At 40.2% G+C, this 18,162-nt stretch overlaps 1 protein-coding gene across 2 annotated transcripts in view; it reads right to left on the bottom strand.

The window, feature by feature from the left end:
* The window catches only part of si:dkey-75a21.2 (uncharacterized protein LOC794385 homolog), a 50,626-nt gene that overhangs the window by 18,615 nt on the left and 13,849 nt on the right, over positions 1–18,162 (bottom strand). For both annotated transcript variants that reach the window (XM_051670171.1, XM_051670170.1), the window contains one exon: positions 10,629–10,672. In XM_051670171.1, the coding sequence (XP_051526131.1) occupies positions 10,629–10,672 (44 nt within the window). The remainder of the gene's footprint in view (positions 1–10,628; positions 10,673–18,162) is intronic.

Raw genomic sequence — 18,162 nt, forward strand, 5'->3', positions numbered from 1 at the left:
GCCAGAGCCCAGACTTGAACCCATTTGAACATCTCTGGAGAGATCTGAAAATGGCTGTGCACCGACACTCCCCATCCAACCTGATGGAGCTTGAGAGGTCCTGCAAAGTAGAATGGGAGAAACTGCCTAAAAATAGGTGTGCCAAGCTTGTAGCATCATACTCAAAAAGACTTGAGGCTGTAATTGGTGCCAAAGGTGCTTCAACAAAGTATTGAGCAAAGGCTGTGAATACTTATGTACATGTGATTTTTTGTTTTGTTTTTTATTTTTAATAAATTTGCAAAGATTTCAAACAAACTTCTTCACGTTGTCATTATGGGGTATTGTTTGTAGAATTTTGAGGAAAATAATGAATTTAATCAATTTTGGAATAAGGCTGTAATATAACAAAATGTGGAAAAAGTGAAGTGCTTGTGAATACTTTCCAGATGCACTGTAAGCGTCCCTGCATGTTGAGATCAGACACACTTAAGAAGATCCGTGAAGTTCTCATGCTTCTGTATATATCCTCTTTTCTTTTAAACTGCTCTTAACCGGAGGGTCACATGACGCCATGCAAGAAGCAGACGTGTGAGCGATGAGCTCTGCACACTTTGCTAAATGTTTTATTATTTTCATGTTATAATCTGGTTAAATTTGATACACCCAGTTACACATTTGCTCTTTGAGGCAAAACATGGCAAAGAAGTCAAAATCCTCGGGCTCTGGAGACATTAAAAGACACTTACGTGTTCAGGATGAAAGCCCCGATAGGCCTACAGACCGGGGACTCGATTTGGATGGCGCGGCGGGAGAGGAGATCCAGCGTCAGTTGTCCAACATGTCGGTGATGCTGACGAAGGTTCTTGCTGACTTGGAGGATCTCGCTGTAATACGTCGATCGATTACGGCGATGGAAATAAAATTCTCTGAGTTAGTTACAAGAGTGACTGATGTTGAGAGACGAATCGATTGTCTGGAGTCTTCGGAGAGGGAATTAACTGCTAATCCGCCCGAGACCAATGTTGATTTGGCACATCTCCTTGAAAAGCTTGAAGATCTTCCTGGCCAAATTTCTGAGATCATCCGATAAAGATCTTGTGTTGCGCCAGGCGAGGAGCAAAGGGAAGCTTTCTTGGCTTTCACTTGATCAAATTAAGTGCTTATATAAAGAAACTCACAGCACAATAGTGATGAGAAGATTGGATCATTTTACTGACTTGAATCTTTGAGTCTCCTTCAGCAAAATTAACAAACCTTTTTTCAAGACATTTCTTTCATTTGAGCAGAATTAAATTAAAATTTTACATTTTCAATAGCCAAATCCTCCCCAACACGTCTACTTACGCAAACTTTGATTATAGTCCCAATAAGGAAAAATGTATAATGCAGCCAAGGAAAATTATGAGAAACAGAAATGATTAGTTCACCTCTGGAATATTCTTGTCTGAGTCGTTCGTTCTTTTGTCACGTGACAGTCGTATGTGCATAGCGTATACGGCTGTCATGTGACAAAAGAACGAACGACTCGGACCAGATGACTCGAGAGGTGAACTAATAATTTCTGTTTCCTGTGTGAACAACGCATAGCATATACGGCTGTCCCGTGACAAAAGAACGAACGACTCGGACCAAAAGAGTTGAAAGGTGAACTAATCATTACTGTTTCCTGTACAGCGCCTATGCGGTTTTCACATAACAAACGAACAGAGGTTGCGCAATGCACATCCGCGGCCAACACAAAATGAACGAATCACTCTCTGAGACTACTCGTTCTTCTGATTCACATAACAGATTCGTTCAAAATAAATGAATCATTCATGAACGACCCATCACTACAGCACAATCCAAAATACAACACTGGAGTTAGATTTTGTCAAATAAAGTGCTGCATAACAGAGCATCACAGATGTTAGAAACTGCTTAAGTATAATACAATTACTACTGATTTAGTATTATTATTAGTTGTAGTATTACAGTGAATATTACATAACTTTACATTAGTGATATATTTTTGTCATACTTCTTCCTATAAATGTACCTTTAATTTTGACAGAGCTTTTATTTTGAAGTGTTTCTGTGTTGTTTTGACCAAGGAGCTCTGATGTTTTAACAGCAGATTCCCACTCTGGAAAAGCTGGTAGCTATGTGACTCAAAGTGATTATTAAACCGCAAAAGGCTAAATACAGTTGAAGTCAGAAGTTTACATACATCTTAGCCAAATATATTTAAACTCAGTTTTTCACAAGTCCAGAAATTTTTTGTCCTTCAAAGTCCTTTTCTCCCCAATTTGGAATGCCCAATTCCCAATGTGCTCTAAGTCCTCGTGGTGGCATAGTGACCTCAATCCGGGTGGCGGAGGACGAATCACAGTTGCCTCCGCGTCTGAGACCGTCAATCCGCGCATTTTATCATGTGGCTTGTCGAGCGCATTACCGCGTGTGTGGAGGCTTCATGCTATTCTCCGTCGCATCCATGCACAACTCACCACGCGCCCCAACGAGAGCGAGAACCACACATTATAGCGACCACGAGGAGGTCACCCCATGTGACTCTACCCTCCTTAGCAACGGGGACAAGTTGGTTACTTAGGAGACCTGGCTGGAGTCACTCAGCACGCCCTGGATTCGAACTCGCGACTTCAGGGGTGGTAGTCAGCGTCAATACTCGCTGAGCTACCCAGGCCCCTAAGTCCTGACATTTAATCGTAGAAAAATTCCGTCTTAGGTCAGTTAGGATCACTATTTTAAGAATGTGAAATGTCAGGATAATAGTAGAGAGAATGATTTATTTCAGCTTTTATTTCTTTCATCACATTCCCATTGGGTAAGAAGTTTACACACACTTTGTTAGTATTTGGTAGCATTGACTTTAAATTGTTTAAAAGTTGAGTCAAACATTCTGGGTAGCCTTCCACAAGCTTCTCACATTAAGTTGCTGGAATTTTTGTCCCATTCCTCCAGACAGAACTGGTGTTTGTCCAGGCCTGCAGGCCTCATTGCTCGTACACGCTTTTTCAGTTTTGCCCACAAATTTTCTATCGGATTGAGGTCAGGGCTTCGTGATGGCCACTCCAATACCTTGACTTTGTTGTCCTTAAGCCATTTTGCCACAACTTTGGGGGTATGCTTGGGGTCTATGTCCATTTGGAAGACCAATTTGTGACCAAGCTTTAACTTCCTGGCTGATGTCTTGAGATGTTGCTTCAATATTTCCACATAATTTCCTTCCTCATGATGCCATCTATTTTGTGAAGTGCACCAGTCCTCCTGAAGCAAAGCACCCCCACAACGCGATGCTGCCACCCCCATGCTTCATGGCTGGGATGGTGTTCTTCGGCTTGCAAGCCTCACCCTTTTTCCTCCAAACATAACGATGGTCATTATGGCCAAACAGTAAAATTTTTGTTTCATCAGACCAGAGGACATTTCTCCAAGAAGTAAGATCTTTGTCCTCATGTGCACTTGCAAACTGTAGTCTGGCTTTTTTATGGTGGTTTTGGAGCAGTGGCTTCTTCCTTGCTGAGCAGCCTTTCAGGTTATGTTGATATAAGACTCATTTTACTGTGGATATAAATACTTGCCTACCTATTTCCTCCAGCATCTTCACAAGGTCCTTTGCTGTTGTTCTGGGATTGATTTGCACCAAACTACGCTCATCTCTAGGAGACAGAATGCGTCTCCTTCCTGAGCTTTATGATGGCTGCATGGTTCCATGGTGTTTATACTTGCACACTATTGTTTGTACAGATGAACGTGGTACCTTCAGGCATTTGGAAATTGCTCCCAAGGATGATCCAGACTTGTAGAGGTCCACAATTTTTTTCTTGGCTGATTTCTTTTGATTTTCTCTTGATGTCAAGCAAAGAGGAACTGAGTTTGAAGGTAGGCCTTAAAATACATCCACAGGTACACCTCCAACTGACTCAAATTATAAGAAGCTAATTGGCTAATTGTCTAAAGGCTTGACATCATTTTCTGTAATTTTCCAAGCTGCTTAAAGGCACAGTTAACTTAGTGTATGTAAAGTTCTGACCCACTAGAATTGTGATATAGTCACTTAAAAGTGAAACAATCTGTCTGTAAACAATTGTTGGAAAAATTACTTGTGTCATGCACAAAATAGATGCCCTAAATGACTTGCCAAAACTATAGTTTGCTAATATGAAATCTGTGGAGTGGTTAAAAAATGAGTTTTAATGACTTCAACCTAAGTGCATGTAAACTTCTGACTTCAACTCTCAGTATGTACTATGAATATGCCTCACGCTACAACATGCCTCTGTTTACTGTCATCTGCTACAAACAGAGTGTGCGATGCTCATGACAGGGTTTTCCCTGTATGAGCCAAATTAGGAATGCTGTGTCCAGCCAAACATCAGAGTGGGGGGTTGGGTGGTTGGCCGGAACGTTGTTATGGACCATGTGCGACACAGACAGGTTAAGCCGTTGCGCGCCATCTCCAGGACGCGAGCGGGGTCCCAGTTGGGGTGGCATTTGCGGTGGCAATGCTAATTTTTAAGTTTTGCCACCCCACCCTTCTGGCCCGTCCCCTGGGTTTTTGGTATCAGAGCATTTTTACGATTATGAGTACCACTACATGAGCACGGTATTGGACCCAATACCAGTATCGGGACATCCCTAGTTTAAACTCTTGTTTTAGCGCAGCGGTTGACTGACAGGTAAGGGGTGGCGCTTCGCTTCTGCTAAGATGCATTCAGAACAGATTAGTGTTTACTAGGGCTGGGACGATTCATCGACATAATCAACGTCATCGATTACAGAAATACGTCGATTTGCATAACATGCGTCGGCGCGTCGCAATGGAGTAATTAAAATGGCAGCGCACGGTTTAAGCATGGATTCCCCCGAAGAACAAGCTGCAGCTAAAAAAAACTTGCCCACGGTCATCTAAAGCATGGGAGTATTTTAGCCAGAGACCCAACAATGCGGTGCTGTGTAAGCTATGCAAATTGGAAATGGCTTATCACAGCAGTACAACTGCCATGAATGAACACTTGAAGCGAAAGCATCCCTGAGCACTTTGTCAAGACAGCAGCAAGGCAGCACCGTAAGTCCTGTTTACTTTTTGTCCCCACCCAAGCATGACATATTAGTATTACAACACATGTTTCTGTTAGTAGTAGTCACTTAAAATTTATTTCCTAAATGTTTCCTCATCGCCCCCATGTTAAAAGTAATTTCTGCACTGCTGCAAATGTAGGGTGACCATACGTCCTCATTTTCCCGGACATGTCCACTTTTTCGGACCTTAAAAAAGTGTCCGGCAGGGATTTCTAAATTTGCGAAAATGTCCGGGATTTGGCTTTAGTTGCATTATGATGTGCATCTGGTCTAATACTTCATTGTGTGTGCGCGCATATTTGCATTGCTTTAACCCCTCTTTTTAAGTCCCGCCTTCTCACACACCAATTATAAGAGGCTTGCAGCAACTACTGGCCAAATTCCTGCCTCTCAATCTCTCCACGAACGCGCTGTTGTGTTCGGCATAGAACAGTTGCTTGACAGTAGCAGCAAATGACCGATGAGTGGAAACAATGCCCAAACAAAAGTGCAAATTTACAGAAGATTTGCAAAAAAATTCCCATGCTTTCGACCAGGTCGAGATCCGTGGAAAGCAGAATGTATGACATGAAAAGCTGGCACTTATGTGTCAGTTGCTAATAAAGGTGCAAGTGATTTAGAAGCACACATTAGCTCTGCGAAACATAAAGGGTCAGCAAAAGGTGAAAGTTCATCAGGTAAATTAACAGACTACTTTTTGCGACCAGGTAAAATTATCACATTGCTTAATTTTCCATGGCCATTCAAAATAATAGTAATAGTTAATGAAGGTACACTCATGACATCAAATATTTTACTTTAGTACATGGACATTCAAAAGAATGTTATAAATAAATAAAACTTTCCATATATTTCTGTTATGCTAATAGAGTGTCTCTTTCACTGTATTAAAGTTTGCATTCATAGTTGCTGTTTTGAAACCTATTATCCCCCTCCAGGCGAAAAAATAAAAATAAAAAAGGTGTCCTCTTTTTGGAAAACCAAAATCCTCTTTCCTCTTGAAAGTGACTTGAATTTTACATTTGTTTCATTTATTTTGTTGTTGGATTGCTAAATGTAGATTGCACTTTCCTTTTACTTGAATTGAACAAGTTCTTTTATTTTGGAGAGATTTTTTTGTTGCAGAATAATGCCCTGCAGTGCGCACTTTGTTTCTTGTACATTTGTTTGTGTTTAAGAGAAGATGATTTAATAAAATATTGAAATATTAATGAGACAGGTTTTTTATATTTATTTTGGGTTAATTGTTATATTAATCAAGTAATAATTATAAAAAAATCTTTAGAATAATCTGCAAATGAGTCATTAGATTAATCGACTAATCGGAAAAAGAATCGTTAGATTAATCAATAAAAAAATTAATCGTTAGGTGCAGCCCTAGCGTTTACACATCAAATGTAATGCAGTCATGCGTTTCTGACTACATACTGTAAGTATGTGGTTTTTGTGATACGATCACAAAACGTTTTAGACTCCATTTAGACCTGTATTTAGCGCTGACCACATGTGATCGGATCACCAAAAACACATCTTAATACCAGGTGAAAACAGGGTCATAGTGTACAAACTGTATGGACTACAGTAACTACGTTTCCATCCAAGGATTTTTTGCAAAAAACATTTTAGCTGATGGAAACGCAAATTAAGTGTCGACATAATATTTTTCCATTTAACTCTAGCACATAAACTCTATGTCGATACTTCAAATGTCATGCAAAACTGGTTTGGAAACACTTTTTGTCAAGAAAATTGGCATTAACGCAAAAATTTAGTGCCACATGACAGAATTTGCCCCAATCGTTAGCCTGTGTTAGCCATGACGACAAGGTATACATCCTTGAAAGCAAATTTATTGTACGTGATTATGTATTGATCTTAACGGCAAATAGATTCAATCAGCAAACACGACACTTCCAGGAGTGTCAACACAAATATCTCGTATCATGCACATCGACAAGTGCACGGAGAAAAAATGAATGGCCACTGTTTGTGATTAATTTAATCACGGTAGACATCCGTTTATTTATTAAAGTTGCTTTCCCACACCATTAAAAATAATAGATGGCAGTCACGGAATTAGCCCACAATACAAAAAACATATCATTTCTGTGCACAAAGATGTTTTAAATTAAAAAATAAATACACAATACTAGGAGAAAAGCATCAGTGTGCTTTTTTGGAACACTAACATATAGCCCAATTCTATTAAATTATTGTTTAGCTTACTTTTGAACAAATGCCGGCAAAAATCCCTGTATTTAATTAAATAAATTACCAAACAAAAAAAGCATTAAATAAAAAATACAAAAAATTACCAAATAAAAAAATATATATTTTTAGACCTACATATGACTTTTCTTTACACAAACTTAAATTAGCCATACCCTGTTCTGTAGATGACAAATCTCAGCTGAATGACATTCTCAGAATGTTCTACACTTTTTTCAAGACTATAAACTATCAGAACTATTTGTCCAATGAGTTAATTTTCAGAAAACGAGCTTTTGAAAATTTTTAAATGTTTAAATATTTTAAATATAACCCTCTTTACCTCGGATCGCATTTGCTGAGCTTCTTCAGAAAATGTAAATTTCATTATGACCCTAAAATTAATTTTAGATGACAATCAATTTCAGTTGGTCATTAAAAGTTGCTGGAGAAATATGCAGGACATTATGCAGTTGTGATGGCAATTCTTTAGATTAGATGATTGTTCAAAATAGCCTATTGAATATCAGGAATGTATCATATGTAAAACATGATATTACACTGCATCAGTTTTTCTTTAACAGCTGTGCACACAGCATATACACATCGATGGATGGTCCTTAAACTAAGACCGAAAGTTTCCCCCACTACTTGGTGCAGGTTGCCAGCTTGAACAGGGCCATGATGATTTGACTTTTGGGTCGGAACCGGTGGCAACCTGCGACAGGCGCAACATCAGGACCGATATTACAGTCCCATCAGAAGGGTAACTGTTCCCTTTTGATTGCAATTCCTTGTATTCTGATTGCTTTTATTTGTGAACTTAAAATGACAGTAAGCTGGCTAATTTCAATGAGTTGTCTCAATACTCTCCCCATTTTACCAAAACTTCAGAGGAAAAAAATTAGGGACATCTGTGAGGTGAATTAGCGATAAACACACATTTCTGTATGGAAACGGCTCAAGGGCAGATTTCTTTTGCAATAAACCAAAACTTATGCGACAAAGTGTTTTTTTAGGCATGACATCATCACACACACCATTTTTATAGATAAAAGGCCATTTGAATGGAAACAGGCAGAAGACGGCAAATTTCGCAAATGATTTTTATGCATTTTCACTTTGTTGATAACAAAATAGAGCGAAAAATGGATGGAAACTAGGCTACTGGAACATACTGGATCACTGTTACACAACAATAAAGGATGCATATCGCTCTGTCCCTAGAGCAGCTTTGGGACTCTCTGATCACTGTCTGGTTCATCTTCTTCCAACCTACAGGCAGAAATTAAGATCAACCAAGCCAGTAGTAAGGACTACAAAGAGATGGACCAAGTGAAGCAGAGCGGGCACTACAAGCCTGCTTCGACTGCACTGATTGGAGTGTTTTTGAGGCTGCAGCCACAGACCTGGACGAGCTCACAGATACTGTTACATCATATATCAGTTTCTGTGAGGATATGTGCATTCCTACTAGGACTTATTTAAAGTACAACAATGACAAACCGTGGTTTACAGCAGAGCTCAGGCAGCTTCGTCAGGCCAAAGAGGATGCTTACAGGGGTGGGGATAAAGTCTTGTACAATCAGGCCAGGAACACACTGAACAGGGAAATCAGAGTGGCTAAAAGAAGGTACTCTGAGAAGCTGAAAAACAAGTTTTCAGCTAACGACCCTGCATCAGTGTGGAGTGGCATGAAACAACTCACAAATTACAGGACTCCTACCCCCAACCCTGTAGGGAACCAACGACTGGCTGATGACCTGAATGTGTTCTACTGCAGATTTGAAAGGCCCAATCTCACAACCCAAACACCCACTCTGACCTTCACTTCACACAAACACCAACATCTCCTGCAACCCCCCTCCTCCCCCCTCCTGCTACTCAACCTGCACTTAAGATCTATGAAGATGATGTGAGCCACGTCTTTTGGAAACAAAAGACAAGGAAGTCTTCAGGCCCAGATGGCGTCTCACCAGCGTGTCTTTGATCCTGTGCTAACCAGCTGGCCCCCTTCTTCACACAGATATTCAACAGGTCACTGGAGCAGTGTGAATTCCCATGCTGCTTCAAACGCTCAATCATTATTCCTGTCCCAAAGAAACCAAAAATCACAGGACTTAATGACTACAGACCTGTCGCCCTGACATCTGTGGTCATGAAATCATTTGAGAGACTGGTGTTGGCCCACCTGAAGAACATCACTGGACCCTTTCTAGATCCCCTTCAAGTTGCTTAGAGCAAACAGGTCTGTGGATGATGCAGTCAACACAAGATTGCATCATATCCTGCAACATCTGGACAGACCAGGGACATATGCAAGGATCCTTTTTGTGGACTTCAGTTCGGCTTTCAACACCATCATCCCAGCTATACTCCAGAATAAATTACACCAACTCTCTGTTCCCATGTCTATCTGTCAGTGGATTACCAGCTTTCTGACGGACAGGCAGCAGCTTATGAGACAGGGGAAACTCACTTCTATCACCTGTACAATCAGCACTGGTGCCCCCCAGGGATGTGTGCTCTCCCCACTACTCTTCTCCCTCTACACCAATGACTGCATCGCCAAGGACCACTCTGTCAAGCTCCTGAAGTTTGCAGACGACACCACTGTCATCGGCCTCATCCGAGATGACGAGTCTGCATACAGAAGGGAGGTTAAACAGCTGGCTGTCTGGCTGGTATCCATCTCATGAACAGTTAAATTGCCCCATTGAGCAATAACTATGTGCAATACACAGTTTAGTCTTTCTTATATTTATCCAACACATCCAACCTCTTCTGCCATTTCATTCCTCTGAAAAAAAAAAAAAAACTTTTGCGCTGTACATAACAGATTTGTATTTGCACTATACATAACAGATTGTATTAGATTTGCACTACCCATGTATATGTGTGTATGTATGTATGTGTGTGTCTGTACGTATGTGTATAATTAGTTTTATTTTTTATTATTATCTATGTCTTGCTGCTGTTTTTGTATTGTTTTTGTATAGTTGTACACTGGAAGCTCCTGTCACCAAGGCAAATTCCTTGTATGTGTAAGTGTACTTGGCAATAAAGCTGATTCTGATTCTGATGCTATTTTGATTTATTTTTTTCAGATATTTGGAGCTTGATAGCTCCAGTCACCCTTCACTTTCATCATATGGGGAAAACCTGGGCAAGATATATTTTTCTAATTCTTCTTTTGTGTTAAATGGAAGACATAAAGTTATACCGGTTTGGAACAACATGGGGTGTGTGAATAAGAATTTTCATGTTTGGGTGAACTATCATTCAATAGTGTGTTCTTGGCCACAATAATCTGCACACTCATGCTGTGCTGCTCTTAACACTCAGCATCTCCTCACCTGCAGGGGCAGCATCTGACTTCTGAAAAAGCTTGTTGTACAATCTGTGAAGAAATAAAATAAACACATGGTGAGAAAATATAGTGCCATGCAAAAGTATTCACCCCCTTGGTGTTTTTCCTGTTTTGTTGCATTACAACCTGGAATTAAAATGGATTTTGATTTTATGTAATGGACCTAACAAAATAGTCCAAATTGTTGAAGTAGAATGAAAAAAATACCTTGCTTAAAAAAAATTAAGTTGTGAGTGCATATGTATTGCTATGAAATTCCGAAATAAGATCTGGTCCAAACAATTAACTTCAGAAGTCACATAATTAGTTGATTAAGGTCCACCTGTGTGCAATCAAAGTGTCACATGATCTGTCACATGATGTCAGTATAAATACACCTGTTCTGAAAGGCCCCTGAGTCTGCAGCACCACTAAGCAAGCAACATGAAGACCAAGGAGCTCTCCAAACAGGTCAGAGACAAAGTTGTGGAGAAGTATAGATCAGGGTTGGGTTATAAAAAAAGATATACCAAACTTTGAACATCCCACGGAGCACCATTAAATCCATTATGATAAAATGGAAAGAAAATGGCACCTCTACAAACCTGACAAAAGAAGGCCACCCACCAAAACCCACAGACCAGTCAAGGAGGGCATTAATCAGAGATTCAACAAAGACACAAAAGAACACTGAAGGAGCTGTAAAGATCCACAGCAGAGATGGGACTATCTGTCTATAGGACCATTTTGAGCCATACACTCCACAGAGTGGGGCTTTATGGAAGATTTGCCAGAAAAAAGCCATTGCTTTAGGAAAAAAAATATGAAAACACATTTGGAGTTCACCAAACAGCATGTGGCAGACTCCCCAAACACATGAAAGAAGGTTCTCTGGTCAGATGAGGCTAAAATTTAACTTTTTGGCCATCATGGGAAATGCTGTGTGACACAAACCCAACACTTCCCATCACCCTGAGAACACCATTCCCACAGTGGAGCATGATGGTGGCAGCATCATGCTGTGGTGTGTTTTCATCGGCAGGGACTGGAAAACTGATCAGGATTGAAGAAAAGATGGATGGCACTAAATACAGGGCAATTCGTGAGGAAAACCTGTTTCAGTCTGCCAGTGATTTGAGACTGGGACAGAGGTTCACCTTCCAGCAGAACAATGACCCTAAACATACTGCTTAAGCTACACTGGAGTGGTTTAAAGGGAAACATTTAAATGTCTTGGAATGGCGTAGTCCAGGGATTGGCAACCTTTTTGACATGGAGTACCACTTTTTTATTTTCCTGGTCAATGGCTATGCTGAAAGAAAATGTGATTTTCTGAAGTTTGAGCCCACTTGTGAAAATGTTTCTATTTTGCATTTTTCTAATTTAATCGTTTATTTTCCATTACAAATGATATTATCAGCATAATAGTTTGAGTGAAAAATTTGTGCAAAACCCAATGATTATGATATAATCATGATCCTGCATGTGAATTTTCACAGAGCATCTTGTGAAAGTGCTATAATGAAAGAAAACCTGTGCTTTTGTACAAAATGAGTTAACACCTTTAACAGTACAAATGTGCTTATTTGATTACGGATCATGAAATTGTGTGGAATCTTAAATATTTCTTATGTCATTTCAAAATCATGCAGAGCTGTGTAATCACTTGCACACAAGCAACAGTGAGAGAGGAGCAGACTATTTTATTTATGAAGTTTTTCGCACCTGCATTCCAATCTACATCTTGATGTAATCCTTCCGCATGATCACGCAGCGTTTTCATCAGCTGAATGGGAGACTAAACACTATTAAAGTGTGACGAGACTCGTGCAAACCATTTGCACATCACAAGCTATCAACTATTTAGCCTTTTTCGGTGAATCGCACCAGCAAAATCCAAAAACTTTATTTCCAGGTTTAATTAATATTTTGAATAGACTCAGATTTTTGAACCCCACAATGTGGGTTTATGTTTTCTCTTTTAATCATTTAATATAATTTTGAGTGTGACTATGGTTTAAGGAGGGTGTACCTGTTGGAGTTTCTGGGGACGCCATGCGAGAAGCAGACGTGTGAGACAAGGGCTTTGCGAACTTTGCTAATTTTTTTATTATTTTCATGTTATAATCTGGTTAGATTCGTTACACCCAATTACATACTTGCTCTTTGAGGTAAACATGGCAATGAAGTCAAAATCCTCAGACTCTGGAGACATTAAAAGACACTTACGTGTTCAAGCTGAGGCCTCTGGCGGGACTGCGGGGACTCGATTTGGACGGCACGTCGGCAGATGAAATTCAGCGTCAACTGTCCAACATGTCGGTGATGTTGACGAAGGTTGTTGCTGACTTGGAAGATCTCGCTGTAATACATCGATCGATTATGGTGATGGAAACAAAATTCTCTGAGTTGTTTACAATAGTGACAGAAGCTGAAAAACGAATCGATTATCTTGAGTCATCGGAAAGGGAATTATCCGCTAATCCGCCCGCGTTCAAAACAGATTTGGAATTAATTTTGGAAAAACTGGAATATTTTGAAAATATGAGCCGACGGAATAACATACAAATTGTTGGAATTCCTGAGCATGAAGAGGGCAGAGATATGGTGAAATTCCTGAACGAGCTCATCCCGAGTCTGCTCAACATAACAGGCCATAAACTCGAAATCGAGCGAGCTCGCAGAGTCCCTGCTCGGAGATCTGCTGAGGGAGACAGGCCCTGATCGATTCTGGCCAGATTTCTGAGATCATCCGATAAAAATCTCGTGTTGCGCCAGGCGAGGAGTAAAAGGAAGCTTTCTTGGAAGAACCATAATATTTTCTTGTTCCCGGACTTTGCGAATTCCACAAGAGAGAAACACGATTGGTTCAAGGAATGTAAGAAACTCTTACACCAGCAGAAGATCACTTTTGCAATGATGTTCCCGGCCAAAATGAGAATAGAAATGAAGAATTGTCGCAAAGTATTTACATGTCCAAAACAGGCACTCTCATTCATAAATACATTGGAGTGAGTAAGCCATTTGATGTTTCTTATATTAGTGGACTGACTCGCGGTTCAGAGACTCTATTATCTGAGGAAGCTGGGTGCCATTTTTGTTTCTTTTTGCAATGGCTCCGCCTAGCAGCTGGAGTTTGTTTTGTGGCATGATTCCAAGAAACTTTTGCATTGACGGAAGATCTTTTTTACACTGAAGTTTCCGGCCAGATCGAGAATGGACACTATGGATGACTGCAAAATATCTACATGCTCACATAAAGGACGTCTTTTACAAAGTTGACGGGCTGAGTAAGTTATGGTGTATTTTTTTTTATTTTTTTTTATTTTTTTTTTGCGGCCTCCTAGTTAGTTTGGCTCTTGATCATCCGAGGAACCAGGATGCCGGTTTTGTTTTTCGTGCTGGCTCCGCCTAGCGGCTGGAGCTTGTTCTGTTGAATATCACTCCTTTGGAACAGCTGTGGATAAATCTGTATGTTCTTCGTGCTTATTCCTCCTGCTGGCTGGAGTCTGTTTTGTTGAGTATTTTTACAGGACATTGGAATGATTATGTCATCCACTGAACTCATAACAGCCGGCTCACTGAACAATTGCTTGTCTGTCCGAGGAAACTGAACGGCTTTATATCAGCTGGAGTTTATTTTGTGGAGGAACACACCTTCGAGACGGTTCTGTGAATGAGTTTGAGTTTGTATGAGGATTACATATTTTCTGTTATGTAATTTTGCCTTACAAAATTTGTATAGAAGCACCGGACATGAGCAATCCGATGGCAAAGTTGTCGCGGGGGCTCTCGTAGGCGTACATGGACTCTTTGAGTTTAGAGAGATTGACGCTGGTTGACGCTGTCGTGCGCGGGGTTAATGCGCACGTTTTTCTTTTTTCTGTTTGTTTTGTTGGGGGGGAAGGTCAGGGTTTGATTGTTGCATTAATGGGGAATGTGGTCTGTGTAATCTTGTTTTTGACACACAATTAATTTATTTTTATTATATCATTATGTCAAATGTTAATATGAATAACCTGTCTCTCTCCACATGGAATGTGAATGGGTTGGGGCACCCCATAAAAAGAAGGAAGGTTATTTCTTTTCTTAAACGTAAGAAATATGATATAGTGTTTCTTCAAGAAACACATCTTTCCCCGCAGGAAGCTGAAAAATTTGGGAAGATATGGAGTGGACATGTTTTCTTTAGTGTTGGCTCAAGTAAGAGCAAGGGAGTCATTATATTGATTAATAAACATCTACAATTCAAATTTCTCAAACAGATTAAAGATAAATTAGGAAGAGTCATTATTGTTTTAGCTGAAATTCAGGGGCAAAGGTTGATTTTGGCTAATATTTATGCGCCTAACACTGATGATCAGGGAGTTTTTATAGATCTTGAAGGGATGTTGCAAGCCACTGGCAGCCCTCATGATATAATAGTGGGAGGAGACTTTAATCTTTTGATGGACTCCTTGATCATAGTGAAGCAAAAGTGTGTAAGCCCCCTAGAGCAAAGGTGACACTTCACAGGATGTGTAAAAATCTTGGTCTTGTGGATATTTGGCAACTTTTGAACCCTTCTGGTAGGGACTATAAATTTTTTTCATCAGTCCATAAGATTTATTCTAGAATAGATTTATTTTTATTTTATTTCATCTGTTGCGGATTGCTCAATTGGAAACATCTTAGTCTCAGATCATGCCCTGGTGAGTTTGGAGATGTTGCCACATACGGAGAAAAAGAAATCATATAGTTGGCGCTTTAATGTATCCCTGTTGCAAAATCCTGATTTCCAACAAATGTTAAAGACCAAAATTAATGTTTATATGGAGACCAACTGGTCCTCAGTATCCTCTGTGGGCGTGGCTTGGGAGGCACTTAAGGCAGTTCTTAGGGGTCGGATCATACAGTATGCCTCATTCACCAAAAAATCCAAAGCACGAGAACTTGTGGAGTTGGAAGAGAATATAAAAAGTGCAAAGGCAGAGCTGAAGCGCAGAATGTCGTCTGATGGCTTCAGAGAATTGACTAGATTTAAATACAGATATAATGCTATTTTGTCGCGGAAAGTGGAGTTTTGGTTATTCAGGGCAAGACAGTCATACTTTGAGTCAGGGGACAAAGCAGGGAAGCTTTTGGCTAGATATATAAAGCAGAGAGAGTCTTTTTCTACCATTCCCTCAGTGAAATCTGCTGGTGGTGAAATATTTACCTCGGCCACTGATATTAATAATGCTTTTAAAGAATTCTTTATTGATCTTTATAGTTCTACATCTTCGTCTACTGATGAAGATATTAGAAACTTTGTGGAACCATTAAAACTTCCTAAACTGACGACTGAGCAAAGAAATGGTCTTGATTCTGAGATAACCTTGGAGGAACTTGACGAGGTAATTAAGGCCTTACCTACAGGCAAAGCTCCGGGGCCAGATGGTTTTGCTGCTGAATTTTTTAGATCTTATGCTACAGAACTGGCTCCACTTTTGTTAGAAGTTTATACAGAATCATTTAAGAATGGAAAGCTTCCGCCAACCATGACACAAGCCTGGATTAGTCTGATTCTTAAAAAGGACAAAGATCCAAACGAGTGTAAAAGTTACCATCCAATTTCCCTGATCCAGTTAGATGTAAAAATTTTGGCTAATCGATTAAGTTATGACATCACTTATACATATAGATCAGGTGGGGTTTATTCGGGGCCGTAGCTCTTCTGATAACATTAGGCGTCTCATCAATATCATGTGTTCAGTAGCGAATGAACAATCTCCGGTCGCTGCCATCTCACTTGATGCCGAAAAGGCGTTTGACATGGTAGAATGGGATTATCTTTTTAAGGTTTTGGAAATATACGGGTTCGGGAGTACATTTATTGGATAGATTAAGTTACTTTATAGACACCCAGTAGCGGCGGTACAAACAAATGGACTAATTTCAGATTATTTTACTTTGGATAGGGGCACCCGGCAGGGTTGCCCTCTTTCCCCATTATTGTTCTGTCTTGCCCTGGAACCATTAGCAACCGCGATAAGAAAGGAGGATGATTTTCCAGGGGTGGTGGCGGGAGGTATGGCGCATAAACTCTTGCTTTATGCAGATGATATTCTATTATTTGTCTCTGACCCCAGCAGATCTATGCCTTGCCTCCACAGAATTATTAATTCCTTTTCTAAGTTTTCAGGATACAGAGTCAATTGGTCTAAATCCGGAGCTTTGGTTCTGACAGCGTACTGCCCAGAAACGGCTTTCCAGCCGGGTGCTTTCCAGTGGCCAAAACAGGGCATTAAGTATTTGGGTATTTTATTTCCAGCAAATTTGTGTGATTTAGTTAGAGTTAATTTTGACCCCTTAATAAAACGGTTTTTGAGTGATGTGGGCAGGTGGGCTTCATTACATTTATCTATGATTGGGAAGGTTAATGTTATTAAAATGAATTGTATTCCAAAATTCAATTACTTACTGCAGTCTCTCCCTGTAGATGTCTCCCTCTCTTATTTCAAGCAATTTGATAGCATAGCAAAGTCTTTCATTTGGAATAGTAAGCGTCCCAAATTACATTTCAATAAATTACACAGGCCAACTGACAAAGGTGGGCTAGGCCTACCCAAGATTTTATTTTATTATTATGCATAAGGTCTCAGACATTTGGCTCATTGATCGCTTCCACCTGAGAGAGCCCCTCCCTGGTTCTGTATAGAACAGGAAGTTCTTGACCCTATTTCGCCACTGCAGAGCCTTTCTATCAAATTAATCGGAGAAGCTAAAGTACATCCTGTTATCTCGAACTTGAACTCGGTATGGACTAAAGTGTCCAGACTGTTTAATTCAGACATTTTTTTAAATGTTGCCTCGAGCATATGGCTGAACCCCAAACTATGCATCAACAAGTCCCCTTTTTTGCTGGTCAGAGTGGATTGGGAGGGGGGTTACTACACTCAGTGACCTGTATGAGAATGGAGTGTTGAGATCCTTTCAAAATTTGGTTAAATTTTTGGGATTCCTAGATCTCAGTTCTTTAAGTATTCACAGCTGCACCACCTGCTCTGTACTGTTTTTGGGAGTGGTTTACACCCTCCTAAAGAGGCAAATACTCTGGGAGAGGTGATTACTGCTTTTGGAAAAGGTCACGAGGCATCGGTGTATTACTCCCTACTAATTCAGAGTCTGGGACACGTAACTTCAACTTCTCTTAAGAGATTATGGGAGAAAGATCTAAATTTGGTATTGGAGGAGGGACAGTGGGCTGGGATTCTAAAAAATGTCAAATCTGCATCCAGAGATGCAAGGGTTCGCCTCATGCAATTTAAGATTTTACATAGAGTCTATTGGACCCCCTCTAGATTGCATAGGCTTGGTCTTAAAGACACACCCACCTGCTGGCGATGTCAATTAGAAGATGGAGACACAACCCATGTCTTTTGGGGATGTGTTAAGATGCAGGAATTTTGGATGAGGATTCAGAGTTACATGTGTGAGATTTTGGCCTCTCAAATTTGATTTTGCCCCAGACTCTGTATCTTGGGAGATGGGGCAGTCATTAGTTTGGAGAATAAGCACGT

Source organism: Myxocyprinus asiaticus, chromosome 33 (assembly GCF_019703515.2).
Source record: "Myxocyprinus asiaticus isolate MX2 ecotype Aquarium Trade chromosome 33, UBuf_Myxa_2, whole genome shotgun sequence".
Taxonomy (NCBI): Eukaryota; Metazoa; Chordata; class Actinopteri; order Cypriniformes; family Catostomidae; genus Myxocyprinus; species Myxocyprinus asiaticus.